The following is a 16,019-nucleotide window of genomic DNA, read 5'->3' on the forward strand; positions in this document are numbered from 1 at the left end:
AACTAAATCTCTTTGCAAATGGAGAAAGCAAAAGAAGAGATACAGGTTAGACATAAATTACAAAATTCTACTTGATTATAAGTTTTAAGACAGTGTTTTTTTATCTTTTAGGCCACAAAGTTTGAAAAAATTTTGATCTACCTCTGTACTTACCCAGATAAGTTGATTTCACTTCTTTTTTGACCATGGCGATCAAAGATTTTCACAATATGATCAGCTCTAAAAGCAATTAGAACAAAAAGATATGATTTAAATTTTACTTCTTATGTATCTAAAGAGTTCTTATACATTCAAGTGATTTCTATATTTTCTCATGATAGTTTCATCATTTGTATGTAAAAAGTTATCACTAGGGAAAAGGTTCTATGAATTGTGATATTAATATATTACTTTTCTCACCATGCAACCATCATTCAAGAATTTCTACTGAACAGATGGTGCGGTTTGGTGGGCATACAACCACGTGGAGTCAGGGTGATTTACTAACAATCACTGTTATCTTACCCTGTTACAGCAAGATAGTTTCCTGATGTTTTCTGCCAGGTAAACTGTATTGGTGTGCCAAGCCAAGTCTTTTCTAGTAGTGAGAAAACACGCTAAAAAAGCACAACACAATTTTTATATTTTAAAACATACAATTAACAGTTGGTCAGAAAAGATGTCAAAACATAATAATGAAAACAGTAGGATTCAGGATGGTGAAGGCTTATGCTAGAGCTTACCCAAAAGAAGTCAACAATGTAACAAATAAAATGACCAATTAACCAACCAACCAACCAAATAACCATAATCTGGCTGGTCAAGTACAGGCCTCAACATACACAGGAGCATTTACTATAAAACTTTTTTGCTTTTGAATGTTTCTAAATGTTAATTTTATAAACATTTATGATTTAGTGTTTTATAACTATTAAAAATTTTAAAAAATTAAACTTGAATTTGTGAAAGTCACTCAGTCATGTCCGACTCTTTGCAACTCCACGGACTACAGTCCATGGTGATTCTCCAGGCCAGAATACTAGAGTGGGTAGCCTATCCCTTTCTCCAGTGGATCTTCCCCACCCAGGGATTGAACCCAGGTCTCCCGCATTGCAGGTGGATTCTTTACCAACTGAGCTATCAGGGAATTTAGCTAATTATTGATAGCATGGATTTGGGGAGATTAAATTTAATAAAGTTGCTACTAAAAAACCTTAACCATGACAGAAATACAAAATATCTATACCTCCTTCAAAATTATTTTTTCTCCTTTCTCCATTAGATACACTTTATCATTAAGTGTTTAATTTGGCTATTGGGTGGATACTTTTTCAACTGAAAAATCATTTTTTTCACTTAGACAACAAAGAACTGTGTATACAATATGGAGGGCTTCCCAGGTGGCTCAGTGGTAAAGAATCTGCCTGCAATGCAGGAAACCCAGGTTCGATCCCTGGGTCAGAAAGATCCCCTGGAGGAAATGGCAGCCCTCTCAGGTATTCTTGCCTGGAGAAACCCATGGACAGAGGAGGCTGGAGAGGGCTACAGTCCTTTAAGTTCCAAAGGGTCAAATACCACTGAGCACATCTGATATAGAAGCCACAAACCACATGCGTACTTGGAATTTTATTGAGGACTTGAAATACGGGTAGTCCATGACTATATGATTTCAAAGACAATACAGCTATATATGACAAAACCCACAGCAAACATTATCCTCAATGGTGAAAAATTGAAAGCATTTCCCCTAAAGTCAGGAACAAGACAAGGGTGCCCACTTTCACCACCACTATTCAACATAGTTTTGGAAGTTTTGGCCACAGCAATCAGAGCAGAGAAAGAAATAAAGGGAATCCAAATTGGAAAAGAAGAAGTAAAACTCTCACTGTTTGCAGATGACATGATCCTCTACATAGAAAACCCTAAAGACTCCACCAGAAAATTACTAGAGCTAATCAGTGAATATAGTAAAGTTGCAAGATACAAAATGAACACACAGAAATCCCTTGCATTCCTATACACTAATAATGACAAAATATAAAGAGAAATTAAGGAAACAATTCCATTCACCACTGCAACGAAAAGAATAAAATACTACCTATATATAGAAAACTATAAAATACTGGTGAAAGAAATCAAAGAGGACACTAACAGATGGAGAAATATACCACGTTCATGGATGGGAAGAATCAATATAGGGAAAATGAGTATACTACTCAAAACAATCTATAGATTCAATGCAATCCCTATCAAGCTACCAATGGTATTTTTCACAGAGCTAGAACAAATAATTTCACAATGTGTATGGAAATACAAAAAACGTTGAATAGCCAAAGCAATCTTGAGAAAGAAGAATGGAACTGGAGGACTCAACCTACCTGACTTCAGGCTCTACTACAAAGCCACAGTCATCAAGACAGTATGGTACTGGCACAAAGACAGAAATATAGATCAATGGAACAAAAGAGAAAGCCCAGAGATAAATCCACACACCTATGGACACCTTATCTTTGACAAAGGAGGCAAGAATATACAATGGATTAAAGACAATCTCTTTAACAAGTGGTGCTGGGAAAACTGGTCAACCACTTGTAAAAGAATGAAACTAGAACACTTTCTAACACCATACACAAAAATAAACTCAAAATGGATTAAAGATCTAAATGTAAGACCAGAAACTAAAATTCCTAGAGGAGAACATAGGCAAAACACTTTCCAACATAAATCACAGCAGGATCCTCTATGACCCACCTCCCAGAATATTGGAAATAAAAGCAAAAATAAACAAATGGGACCTAATTAAATTTAAAAGCTTCTGCACATCAAAGGAAACTATTAGCAAGGTGAAAAGACAGCCTTCAGAATGGGAGAAAAATAATAGCAAATGAAGCAACTGACAAAGAATTAATCTCTAAAATATACAAGCAACTCCTGCAGCTCAATTCCAGAAAAATAAACGACCCAATCAAAAAATGGGCCAAAGAACTAAATAGACATTTCTCCAAAGAAGACATACAGATGGCTAACAAACACATGAAAAGATGCTCAACATCACTCATTATCAGAGAAATGCAAATCAAAACCACAATGAGGTACCATGTCACACCAGTCAGAATGGCTGCAATCCAAAAGTCTACAAGCAATAAATGCTGGAGAGGGTGTGGAGAAAACGGAACCCTCTTACACTGTTGGTGGGAATGCAAACTAGTACAACCACTATGGAAAACAGTGTGGAGATTCCTTAAAAAACTGGAAATAGAACTGCCTTATGATCCAGCAATCCCACTGCTGGACATACACACTGAGGAAACCAGAAGGGAAAGAGACACGTGTACCCCAATGTTCATCACAGCACTGTTTATAATAGCCAGGACATGGAAGCAACTTAGATGTCCATCAGCAGATGAATGGATAAGAAAGCTGTGGTACATATACACAATGGAGTATTACTCAGCCATTAAAAAGAATACATTTGAATCAGTTCTAATGAGGTGGATGGAACTGGAGCCTACTATACAGAGTGAAGTAAGCCAGAAAGAAAAGCACCAATACAGTATACTAAGCATATATATGGAATTTAGAAAGATGGTAACAATAACCCTGTATGTGAGATAGCAAAAGAGACACAGATGTATAGAACAGTCTTTTGGACTCTGTGGGAGAGGGTGAGGGTGGGATGATTTGGGAGAATGGCATTGAAACATGTATAATATCATATGTGAAACGAATCACCAGTCCAGGTTCGATGCATGATACAGGATGCTCGGGGCTGGTGCACTGGGATGACCCAGAGGGATGGTATGGGGAGGGAGATGGGAGGGGGGTTCAGGATGGGGAACACATGTACACCTGTGGCAGATTCATGTTGATGTATGGCAAAACCAATATAATATTGTAAAGTAATTAGTCTCCAATTTAAATAAATAAATTTATTTTAAAAAGACAGAATACAGGAAAGAAGGCAAACTATCTTTACTGATAATTTTTCATATTGATTACATGTGAAATGATAATATTTTGGATATACTGGGTAAAACAAAATATATTATGAAAGGTAACCTTACCTGTTTCGTTAAAAACATTTTAATGTGGCTACTAAATATTTTAAAGTACATTGGCTCACATTATATTTATATTAAACACTGTTGATACAAAACATCTAGGGCCATAAGTTTGAATGAATAAATTTACATTTTAACATTAGGTTAAATTAAAAATTAAACAATGATGCCTATATCTAGGCAAGTGAAGTTTAGATACAATTGCAGGTGGTGTGACAGTCTCAATGGTAACACAAAACTCTTCCAATGGTCTAAATTTTACACCAATCACAGGCAATTACTACGTTAAAAAGATGATCAAATCCACCTCTATTGAAAACAGAGGTGCCTATAATCAATCACAGGTGCATCCAAGTTGTGTGGAGCAAGACGACACCCTTAAAAAAAAAAGTATAAAAGCATTTTACTTTTGCAATTTTATGACCACATTGCCCTGGAACCCCTACATGCAAGTGAGGGCTTCCTAAATCTGAATGTCACTAGTTTCTTGGTAGACCTCCTCTGGTTGTGATTTTACATACTATTTTTCTTCAAAGAAGGTCAACAGGCGCTCCATACACATACAACACCCCGTAAAAAGGTGCTAGCTTCACAACCAGAAAACGAACCTTTAGACTCTTTTTTTTTTTTTCCCTTTCAACCTTTATTTTTTAATACAATTGTTTTTTTGGCCACCCACATAGCTTGTGGGATCCTAGTTCCCTAACCAGGTAACTAACCTGGACCCTTGACAGTGAAAGAAAGGAATCCAAACTACTGGACCACCAGGGAACTCTAGATTTTGCTTTTCACTTATTAGCTGTAGGGCTTAAAGCAGGTCTATTAAATGGCCTCAAGCATAGAATTCTCAACTGTAAACCAGGAATAACAGTATCTCCTTACTCTGATGGTTTAGTCCTTAAGTCGTGTAGGACTCTTGCGACCCCATGGACAGAGGAGCCTGGCAGGCTACAGTCAATGGGATTCTCTAGGCAAGAATACTGGAGTGGGTTGCCATTTCCTTCTCCAGGGGATCTTCCCAACCCAGGAATCGAATGCAGGTCTCCCGCATTGTAGGCAGATTCTTTACCAACTGAGCTACAAGTACTTCGTAAATGGTGAAGAGCTTTAGAAATGTGAGTTAAGATTACAGGTCAACTCCAATTTACACTATAGCCAAGAAAATGTACAAAACAATGAAAAAAATTAAGCTTTCCATTTCTATGCCAGATCAGGGCCTGTGTGTGTAGGGGGGGAGGGGGTGGAGGGGGGGTGGGATGGGGAGTAGGGGGCACTAGGAGTGGGGCGGGGGTATTGTTTGGTAAGGCGACGGGTGAATGAGCTGTAGCCAGTGACCCGGGAATGGGGTTCATAAGCGCAATCCTAAAACCGGTGCATGCAGAGGATGACGCTCTAGAGATTGAGACCTGTGCATGCAGATTTCCCCGTGAATAATATTCACCGTCACCAGGTGATCTGTAAATTGCGCCAGTCACAGCCAATACAATTTGAGATTCTTTCGGAGATTTTCACTCATTTTAAGGAGCTGAACAGCTGCCAGGAGGCTGTTCAGGAGCCTTGCCAGGTGTTTAGCTGCAAGAAATGAGGCAGCTCCTGACACTCGAACGAGCCAACTTCACAAGGACCCTCCGAACGCTTTTTTCCCCCAAACTCATTCTGCCCGCCGTGTGAAATCGGGCGAATTCGGAGTCTCTTCAGATCCAGTCTGCTCATTTCCAGCAGAGGAGGAATGGCCAAAACGCACCAACTCCGTCCGCGGTCCTAGAAATGAGAGGCCTCCCTCCCCGCCGTCTCCTCTTTAATTTTCCTTCCTTTCCCCTTGTTTCTTCAACTTCGCCTCTGCTCTCCCTGGTCACCCCGCTCCTTTCCCCATTTCTCAAGCACTCTGGAGAAGGAAGGGAGGTCACAAGCCTCTATCCTCAAAGCGACTCTCGGAGAGTTTAAGGGAATGGCCAGTGGTCGCACAGTCCCGCACCCCCCGGGTTTGTAAGTTATTTACCTTCATCTCAAAGATCCAGCAGCGGCGCGATCTAACAAGTGCGCAAGCGCACCGGGTCTTCTTCAAGAAGGCTACCGCGTTCCCGTCACCCAGGAGACCGCGCGAGCAATAACCAATCAGCGAGCGCCAGCTGAAGGGCGGTGCCTCCAAACCTCGGAGGGAGTGGGTGGGAAGCGGGGACTTGAGTCACGTGATGCCAGCGAAGCGAGGCCCTGAGTAGTTGAACGTCGTGAGGCGTTGCTGAGCCTTGGCTTTCTAGCTGGGCCGTGATTGGATGACATCGGAGGGTTCTGTGAGATGTGGAAGCCGCAGGCGTAAATTTAGGCCCTGACAACAAAGAAATCAGTGGTGGCGAGTAGGGACGCTGAGAACTTCAAGGAGCTGAGTGTTGTATAAGAAGAGGCGGGAGTTGATTCCTGGGGCCGTACTCACGCAGTTCACGCAAAGAGCTCACACTGCAACTGTTCAAAGGATATTCAATTTGGAGGCTGATTTTGGCTGGGAATATGTTTGTGTCTTCAGATATTTAAATTTGGCTGCAAGACCCACACATTTAAACGGAGATGTCTTTAATAGGTGATTGGGTGATGGAGAAAAAGGTTAGAGAAGTAGAAATTCGGAAATTGTTTTTGTATTGATAATAATTAAAACAGAGTGAATGGGGCTTCTTAGATTTAGGGAATGTTAAGAGGGAGAAACTTTTAATTTTAGGGGCTGAGAATTAAACTGACAGAAGACCAGTTAACAGGAGAAAAGCTTACGAATTTATATGTATTATGTTTAGCCGATATGGGAGAATTAGTTAAAAAGAGAAAAGAAACGAAACATGAAATCTCACATCAATGCGTTAATTAGGGTGCTATATTTCTCTCTAGTTTTTGTCCCTGTGTATACCAATTTTACTTTGTGTTTATAATTATGATATATGTGTATTTGAGTTATTTAGGTCAAATAATAAAGCACATTTTTTAGGGTGGTTAGTACTATTAGGTAGCAAGTTAGGCATGTGCAACAAGGAATGGCCTAGCCAAAAAAGACCACTCAGTCGTGTCTGACTCTTTGCGACCCCATGGACTGTAGTCCACCAGGCTCCTCTGTCCATGGGATTCTCGAGGCAAGAATACTGGAGTGGGTTGCCATTTCCTTCTCCAAAAAAAAGATGCAAGCTGATCTCTAAAACCCCTCCCAGACACACTCAGGAAAATTCACAGATGCTATAGAAATAACCACAGAGACTTTTCTAACTCCTGCACATGTGCCCTAGACACACAGTGGGTACAACCTAACCACAGGGGCTTCCTCAAGTAACCTTAGGCAACTAGGAGCCAATTAAGGGTTCATAAATATTCTACACACACACACATATATATCTTGATTATAACAGACTGAATTATGGGAAGACATGCACAACAGAGCCTGCTGTTACATAACTTGCAGATGCCAGTTGGCCTAGAGTGTATGCCTATTTGCATTCCTTTTCTTGACTGGTGGTGGGTACAAGCCCTACTTTGTATAGGGCACAACCAAAAGGAAGAGACAGGAAGTATAAAAAGGGGGAGGCCAAGAGGGATCATGACCATGGCCTACTCCCATGTCTTGGGAGTGTCTGTCGAATAAAAAAAGATGTGCCTGCTTGTACTGTAACTTGTCTGTTGTTTTAAACAAGAGAAATAAACTGACCTGATAGTACTGAGTAATAGAGCATACAATCCTAATAAAATAGGTTTTAATTTCCCCCTACTAAGTAAATAAATTTTTTCAGCTCCTTTCTACAACTTTTGAGGCTGAATCATTTAGATCATTGGTTCTATAACTTTACTGTGTATTTGAGAGGTTTAGCGGGTGTTTGGAGAAGGCAATGGCACCCCATTCCAACACTCTTGCCTGGAAAATCCCACGGACAGAGGAGCCTGGTGGGCCACAGTCCATGGGGTCGCTAAGAGTCGGACACAACTGAGCGACTTCACTTTCACTTTTCACTTTCATGCATTGGAGAAGGAAATGGCAACCCATTCCAGTGTTCTTGCCTGGAGAATCCCAGGGATGGGGGAGCCTAATGGGCTGCTGTCTATGGGGTTGCACAGAGTCGGATATGACTGAAGTGACTTAGCAGCAGCAGCAGCAGCAGCAGCGGGTGTTTGAACCACCTTGGAAGCCTGCTGAAACATAGATTGCTTGGCCCCACCACCAGTCTTTGATTAGTTGTCCTTGGGTGGATTTGGAGGATTTCCAGGTCTAACACATTCCCAGGTGATGCTGATAATGCCCCTCTGGATTACACTGAGACCACTGTTCTCTAAATTTGTTTCCTAAATCCTCTGTATTCTTTTTCATGGTGTTACAAAGCAACAGTTTTTTTCCAAGTATATGCCTTCTGAAAAATCAATTGTCAATTTATTTTTAAGCTGCAAGGAACATTTGGTATTATTATTTTACATAAAGCAGGGAGCCTAATTAATGCCTAGTTTCTTGTTTTTTATTATTCTGTTTTTCTCCTTAGGGTAACAGAATAGGCAGAATTTCAATATATGGATGCAAGAGAAAGGATATTTAGAGGTAATGAGGTACACGGGAAGATATAGACAATGTGAACCCAATAACAACCTTTTAGTAACTTAGATTATGTACTTAACTTTCTCAGCTCTACTTTTAAAAAATGGGAGTTATATATTTTACATAGAGTGTGGTGTAGATTTAAGGTGTACAATATGTTAATTTGATACATTTTTATATTGTAATATATTGCCACTGTAGTGACAATGATCAACTTCACTTTTCTTTTTCTTTTTTGGCCATGCTGTTCAGCTTGCAGGATCTTGGTTCCATGACCAGGGAAGAGGCAGCTGATGCGCTCTTTGGGGACTACAGGGCTCAGAGAAGCTGAGTGGCATGAGGCCCTGCAGGCTCTCAGGATTGCTGCCCACTCAGCCCAGGTGTAGCCTGTAGGTGAGGCTACCAGAAAGAAGAGCTGAAGGGTCTGCAGACCTCATCCAGAAAGAAGGTCCAAGGGTACCTCGGATACTCGTGATGAAGAGTTTAGGTTTAATTTCTTTTAGCCTATTCCCTATTCTAGAGTGGCCACCTCTGCAGTGGTGCAGGGTTTCTCTGGAGTGCAGCACTTTTCTAGGAATGCTGTGGGGCAGATGGGAAACCTGCATGTTTGGTGCTGACAAGCCCAGGACCCCATTTGTAGGTTTTCAGCTGAGATATCCCTCCTGCCAGAAGAGGTTCCTTTAGATGGTTCTACAGTAGACTGAAGTGAGTGTTCACAGTGTGTTGTAAAACAGCTGACCCCAACCTTTTTGACACCCGGGACAGATTTCATGGAAAAGTTTTTCCACAGAGAGGGTGGGAGGTGAAACTCAGGTTGTAATGCAAGCAATAGGGAGTAGATATAAATATAGATGAATCTTCCCTTGTTCACTGTCTTTTCATCTCCTGCTGTGTGGCCTGGTTCCTAACAGGCCATAGACCAGTACTGGCCCAGGGGTTGGGAACCCCTGTTCTAGAAGACTCTCAACAGTCTCAGGAGCAGACTAAGTAGGTGTTTTTAATAAGGGTTAGTGGGGAAGCTGTATAGTTGTACACTGGTGCTCACTTATGGGAGGATGTCCTCTCAAGTGGTGTGGCGCTCCATACCACTGAGTCCCATTGCTGTAATAAAACTGTTTCTTATAAATGTGGATTAAAAAAAAACAAAACTAGGGAAGCCTGGCATGCTGCAGTGCATGGGGTTGCAAAGAAGTCAGACATGACTGAGCGACTGAATTAACTGAATATTTGGGAAAGGAGGGAAATACAGTGTCTCATTCTAAAATTTAAGAACTAGGGACATGATTAAGCCTGTTCATCTGGGAAAGGATCTGGTGTCCACATGCTGGGAAAGAGCTACTGAAGAGTTAGCCAATCCATTATACAACCTATCAGATCAGATCAGATCAGATCAGTCACACAGTCGTGTCTGACTCTTTGCGACCCCATGAATTGCAGCATGCCAGGCCTCTCTGTCCAGCACCAACTCCCAGAGTTCATTCAGACTCACGTCCATCGAGTCAGTGATGCCATCCAGCCATCTCATCCTCTGTCATCCCCTTCTCCTCCTGCCCCCAATCCCTCTCAGCATCCGAGTCTTTTCCAATGAGTCAACTCTTCGTGCCCAAAGTACTGGAGTTTCAGCTTTAGCATCATTCCTTCCAAAGAAATCCCAGGGCTGATCTCCTTCAGAATGGACTGGTTGGATCTCCTTGCAGTCCAAGGGACTCTCAAGAGTCTTCTCCAACACCACAGTTCAAAAGCATCAATTCTTTGGCGCTCAGCCTTCTTCACAGTCCAACTCTCACATCCATACATGACCACAGGAAAAATCATAGCCTTGACTAGACGCACCTTTGTTGGCAAAGTAATGTCTCTGCTTTTGAATATGCTATCTAGGTTGGTCATAACTTTCCTTCCAAGGAGTAAGCGTCTTTTAATTTCATGGCTGCAGTCACCATCTGCAGCGATTTTGGAGCCCAGAAAAATCAAGTCTGACACTGTTTCCACTGTTTCCCCATCTATTTCCCATGAAGTGATGGGACGAGATGCCATGATCTTCGTTTTCTGAATGTTGAGCTTTAAGCCAACTTTTTCCCTCTCCACTTTCACTGTCATCAAGAGGCTTTTTAGTTCCTCTTCACTTCCTGCCATAAGGGTGGTGTCATCTGCATATCTGAGGTTATTGGTATTTCTCCTGGCAATCTTCATTCCAGCTTGTGTTTCTCCCAGTCCAGCGTTTCTCATGATGTACTCTGCATATAAGTTAAATAAACAGGGTGACAATATACAGCCTTGATGTACTCCTTTTTCTATTTGGAACCTTTTCCTATTTGGAACCTATATACAACCTATGGGAGGGGGTAATTCTAGAGTGCACAGAGCTATTTTAAAAAATAAACTATATAACTTAAAATTGATTGCTTATTTAAGTATAAATAAATATCTCTTAAATATGCTATCTTCAGGATAGGCTAACTCTTCAGTAGCTCTTTTCCAGCATGTGGACACCAGATCCTCTAATTTATTTGTTAAAATATGACATTATGAAAAATATTTGTCAGAATTTGCTATAAAAACTGGCAAAAAATAGCATGAAGTTTGTCAAAAGGATATTGAGAAAAATAACCTAACTTGTTATAATATCAGAAAAATGTTTTTCCAGAGAGAGAGAAAATGAGAGAGGAGAGTTTCCATGGTGAAGAGAAAGAGGCATGGTATGGGATTGGGGATGGAAAAGAATGACATTTAAACTAAGTACAGATAAAGAAACTAGGAAATTTAGGTGGAATTCAGATTTTTAAAATAAATAGATATAATACACAAAATTTTTATTGTATACATTTCCAGTAAATGCCAGTATTGTTTGATCATCTTATATTTTGCTTTCAATTTATTTTTTATACTTCCAAACTTTAAAATGATGCCCATTAGAACAAATAAATGATTTTCTACAATATTATGTAGAAAGTCTAATAAGCATGACAATTAATAACTAGGGAAGACAGTATATTCAAAAATAATATCTGATCAGGGGATCCTAAATTCAGCACAGTTCCCTTTGGTTTCCTAAGGAATATTAGTAGCTAAAAATATTAATGTCATTTAAAAATTAATAGCTATTATATATGATTAATTTTAAGCTTAAATTATAATTGAATATTCAACATTTAGACAATTATTTTTGTCCAGTTCTGTGCGAAGCATGATTCTAGGTGCAGATACTTGACTGTGAATAAAATAGCCAAGGAAATTAATAAAATTAGTGCTGGGTCCATGACAAGTTAATGATTCCTATTCTCTGGAGAAAGTTTTTGCACTACTTCCCCTGAGTTCATACTGTAGTTCTTAATCCTTACTGCCATTAGAATTAGCTGGGGCTCACTTGCAGTAGCTTAGGCTCAACCCAGATTTATTGAAACAGATTTCTGGAGATGAAGCCTACCTTTTCTTTCTTTCCTTCTCTCTTTTTAAATTCTGTGGTGCACAGAGTTGAGAACCATTGGTCTAGAGTATGCCAAATGTAAAGCAGCAGATGGAAAGCCTATTTTGTTTCTGAAGATGGATAGCTACTTCTGCTAAAAAACTTATGCTCACTCTGTTCCTCTGGAAACCAGCTTGATGGTTCCTTAAAAAAAAACTGGGTGTTTAGGGAGCATGCAGTGACTAAAACGTGTATCCCTTGTTTCAATAATTACTATTAATGATTTAAAAACTTCTGGATGGACTTGTCCACCAAGGGTAAATGATTGAAGATATTGCTTTCTCTAAAAGGGCAGAAGAGAAGCACGCCAGAGGGAGGGAAAGAAATTAAAGAAAATAAAAAGAGAATAGGAAAAACAAGACTAGTAGGGTTGAGAGATGTGAATATTGTCTTAAGTAGCTGCAGACTTTGAGATTTTTCTTGAAAACATGCCAGACGTGAATTTTTCTTCAAAAAAGATATCAATACATTCTGATAGTATTTTAAAATGCCAAGCAATGGGTTACATTTGAGACCTGGGGAAAAGTTACTGTTTCAGAAACAATCTTCTGAAAGAATGGAAATTATAGATAAGTAATGTAACTGTTATTTTCCTTTATTTCTTTGCATTGATCACTGAAGAAGGCTTTCTTATCTCTTCTTGCTATTCTTTGGAACTCTGCATTCAGATGTTTATATCTTTCCTTTTCTCCTTTGCTTTTCACTTCTCTTCTTTTCACAGCTATTTGTAAGGCCTCCCCAGACAACCATTTTGCTTTTTTGCATTTCTTTTCCATGAGGATTGTCTTGATCCCTGTCTCCTGTACAATGTCACAAACCTCATTCCATAGTTCATCAGGCACTCTATCTATCAGATCTAGGCCCTTAAATCTATTTCTCACTTCCACTGTATAATCATAAGGGATCTGATTTAGGTCATACCTGAATGGTCTAGTGGTTTTCCCTACTTTCTTCAATTTCAGTCTGAATTTGGCAATAAGGAGTTCATGGTCTGAGCCACAGTCAGCTCCTGGTCCTGTTTTTGCTGACTGTATAGAGCTTCTCCATCTTTGGCTGCAAAGAATATAATCAATCTGATTTCAGTGTTGCCCATCTGGCGATGTCCATGTATAGAGTCTTCTCTTGTGTTGTTGGAAGAGGGTGTTTGTTATGACCAGTGCATTTTCTTGGCAAAACTCTATTAGTCTTTGCCCTGCTTCGTTCCATATTCCAAGGCCAAATTTGCCTGTTACTCCAGGTGTTTCTTGACTTCCTACTTTTGCATTCCAGTCCCCTATAATGAAAAGGACATCTTTTTTGGGTGTTAGTTCTAAAAGGTCTTGTAGGTCTCCATAGAACCGTTCAACTTCAGCTTCTTCAGCATTACTGGTTGGGGCATAGACTTGGATTACTGTGATATTGAATGGTTTGCCTTGGAAACGAACAGAGACCATTCTGTCGTTTTTGAGATTGCATCCAAGTACTGCATTTTGGACTCTTTTGTTGACTATGATGGCTACTCCATTTCTTCTGAGGGATTCCTGCCCGCAGTAGTAGATATAATGGTCATCTGAGTTAAATTCACCCATTCCAGTCCATTTCAGTTCGCTGATTCCTAGAATGTCGACAATCACTCTTGCCATCTCTTGTTTGACCACTTCCAATTTGCCTTGATTCATGGACCTGACATCCCAGGTTCCTATGCAATATTGCTCTTTACAGCATCAGACCTTGCTTCTATCACCAGTCACATCCACAGCTGGGTATTCTTTTTGCTTTGGCTCCATCCCTTCATTCTTTCTGGAGTTATTTCTCCACTGATCTCCAGTAGCATATTGGGCACCTACTGACCTGGGGAGTTTCTCTTTCAGTATCCTATCATTTTGCCTTTTCATACTGTTCATGGGGTTCTCAAGGCAAGAATACTGAAGTGGTTTGCCATTCCCTTCTCCAGTGGACCACATTCTGTCAGATCTCTCCACCATGACCTGCCCATCTTGGGTTGGCCCACAGGCATGGCTTAGTTTCATTGAGTTAGACAAGGCTGTGGTCCTAGTGTGATTAGATGACTAGTTTTCTGTGGGTATGGTTTCAGTGTGTTTGCCCTCCGAAACAGAAAACAACAGAATGGGAAAGACTAGAGATCTCTTCAAGAAAATCAGAGATACCAAAGGAACATTTCATGCAAAGATGGGCTCGATTAAGGACAGAAATGGTATGGACCTAACAGAAGCAGAAGATATTAAGAAGAGATGGCAAGAATACACAGAAGAACTGTACAAAAAAGATCCTCACAACCCAGATAATCACGATGGTGTGATCACTGACCTAGAGCCAGACATCCTCGAATGTGAAGTCAAGTGGGCCTTAGAAAGCATCACTATGAACAAAGCTAGTGGAGATGATAGAATTCCAGTTGAGCTATTCCAAATCCTGAAAGATGATGCTGTGAAAGTGTTGCACTCAATATACCAGCAAATTTGGAAAACTCAGCAGTGGCCACAGGACTGGAAAAGGTCAGTTTTCATTCTAATCCCAAAGAAAGGCAATGCCAAAGAATGCTCAAACTACTGCACAATTGCACTCATCTCACACGCTAGTGAAGTAATGCTTAAAATTCTCCAAGCCAGTCTTCAGCAATATGTGAACCGTGAACTTCCTGATGTTCAAGCTGGTTTTAGAAAAGGCAGAGGAACCAGAGATCAAATTGCCAACATCCGCTGGATCATGGAAAAAGCAAGAGAGTTCCAGAAAAACATCTATTTCTGCTTTATTGACTATACCAAAGCCTTTGACTGTGTGGATCACAATAAACTGTGGAAAATTCTTCAAGAGATGGGAATACCAGACCACCTGATCTGCCTCTTGAGAAACGTGTATACAGGTCAGGAAGCAACAGTTAGAACTGGACATGGAACAACAGACTGGTTCCAAATAGGAAAAGGAGTACATCAAGGCTGTATATTGTCACCCTGTTTATTTAACTTATATGCAGAGTACATCGTGAGAAATGCTGGACTGGAAGAAACACAAGCTGGAATCAAGATGGCCAGGAGAAATATCAATAACCTCAGATATGCAGATGACATCACCCTTATGGCAGAAAGTGAAGAGGAACTAAAAAGCCTCTTGATGAAAGTGAAAGTGGAGAGTGAAAAAGTGGACTTAAAGCTCAACATTCAGAAAACGAAGATCATGGTGGCATCTGGTCCCATCACTTCATGGGAAATAGATGGGGAAACAGTGTCAGACTTTATTTTTCTGGGCTCCAAAATCACTACAGATGGTGACTGCAGCCATGAAATTAAGAGACGCTTACTCCTTGGAAGGAAAGTTATGCCCAACCTAGATAGCATATTCAAAAGCAGAGACATTACTTTGCCAACAAAGGTGCGTCTAGTCAAGGCTATGGTTTTTCCTGTGGTCATGTATGGATGTGAGAGTTGGACTGTGAAGAAGGCTGAGCGCCGAAGAATTGATGCTTTTGAACTGTGGTGTTGGAGAAGACTCTTAAGAGTCCCCTGGGCTGCAAGGAGATCCAACCAGTCTATTCTGAAGGAGATCAGCCCTGGGATTTCTTTGGAAGGAATGATGCTAAAGCTGAAACTCCAGTACTTTGGCCACCTCATGCGAAGAGTTGACTCATTGGAGAAGACTCTGATGCTGGGAGGGATTGGGGACAAGAGAAGGGGATGACAGAGGATGAGATGGCTGGATGGCATCACTGACTCGATGGACGTGAGTCTGAGTGAACTCCAGGAGTTGGTGATGGACAGGGAGGCGTGGCATGCTGTGATTCTTGGGGTCGCAAAGAGTCGGACACGACTGAGCGACTGATCTGATATGATCTGAATGTAACTGTTATGCTAGAACAATCTGTGATAAACACACAGGATCAGATTTACAGGGCAGGAGTGGTCAGAGGCTCAAAACCTGCCATTAGATTTCTTCTAGATGATACTCATATTCACAGGAGGACCACTAG

General features: G+C 40.6%; 1 protein-coding gene across 2 annotated transcripts in view; it reads right to left on the bottom strand.

Annotated features, from left to right (window-relative positions):
- WDR19 (WD repeat domain 19) overlaps nt 1–6,813 on the bottom strand; it is an 81,045-nt gene extending 74,232 nt beyond the window's left edge. The window contains exons 1-3 of one of the 2 annotated variants that reach the window (XM_006066133.4): nt 6,040–6,214; nt 505–596; nt 154–219 (exon numbers count right to left, since the gene is read on the bottom strand). In XM_006066133.4, coding sequence (XP_006066195.3) covers nt 154–219; nt 505–596; nt 6,040–6,045 — 164 coding nt within the window. In that variant the 5' untranslated portion in view covers nt 6,046–6,214. Of the gene's footprint in view, nt 1–153; nt 220–504; nt 597–6,039 lie in introns of both variants that reach the window. The other variant, XM_025290152.3, reaches the window with a different exon arrangement.
- Between the last annotated feature and the right edge of the window lie 9,206 nt (nt 6,814–16,019).

This window comes from Bubalus bubalis, chromosome 7 (assembly GCF_019923935.1).
Source record: "Bubalus bubalis isolate 160015118507 breed Murrah chromosome 7, NDDB_SH_1, whole genome shotgun sequence".
Classification (NCBI taxonomy): Eukaryota; Metazoa; Chordata; class Mammalia; order Artiodactyla; family Bovidae; genus Bubalus; species Bubalus bubalis.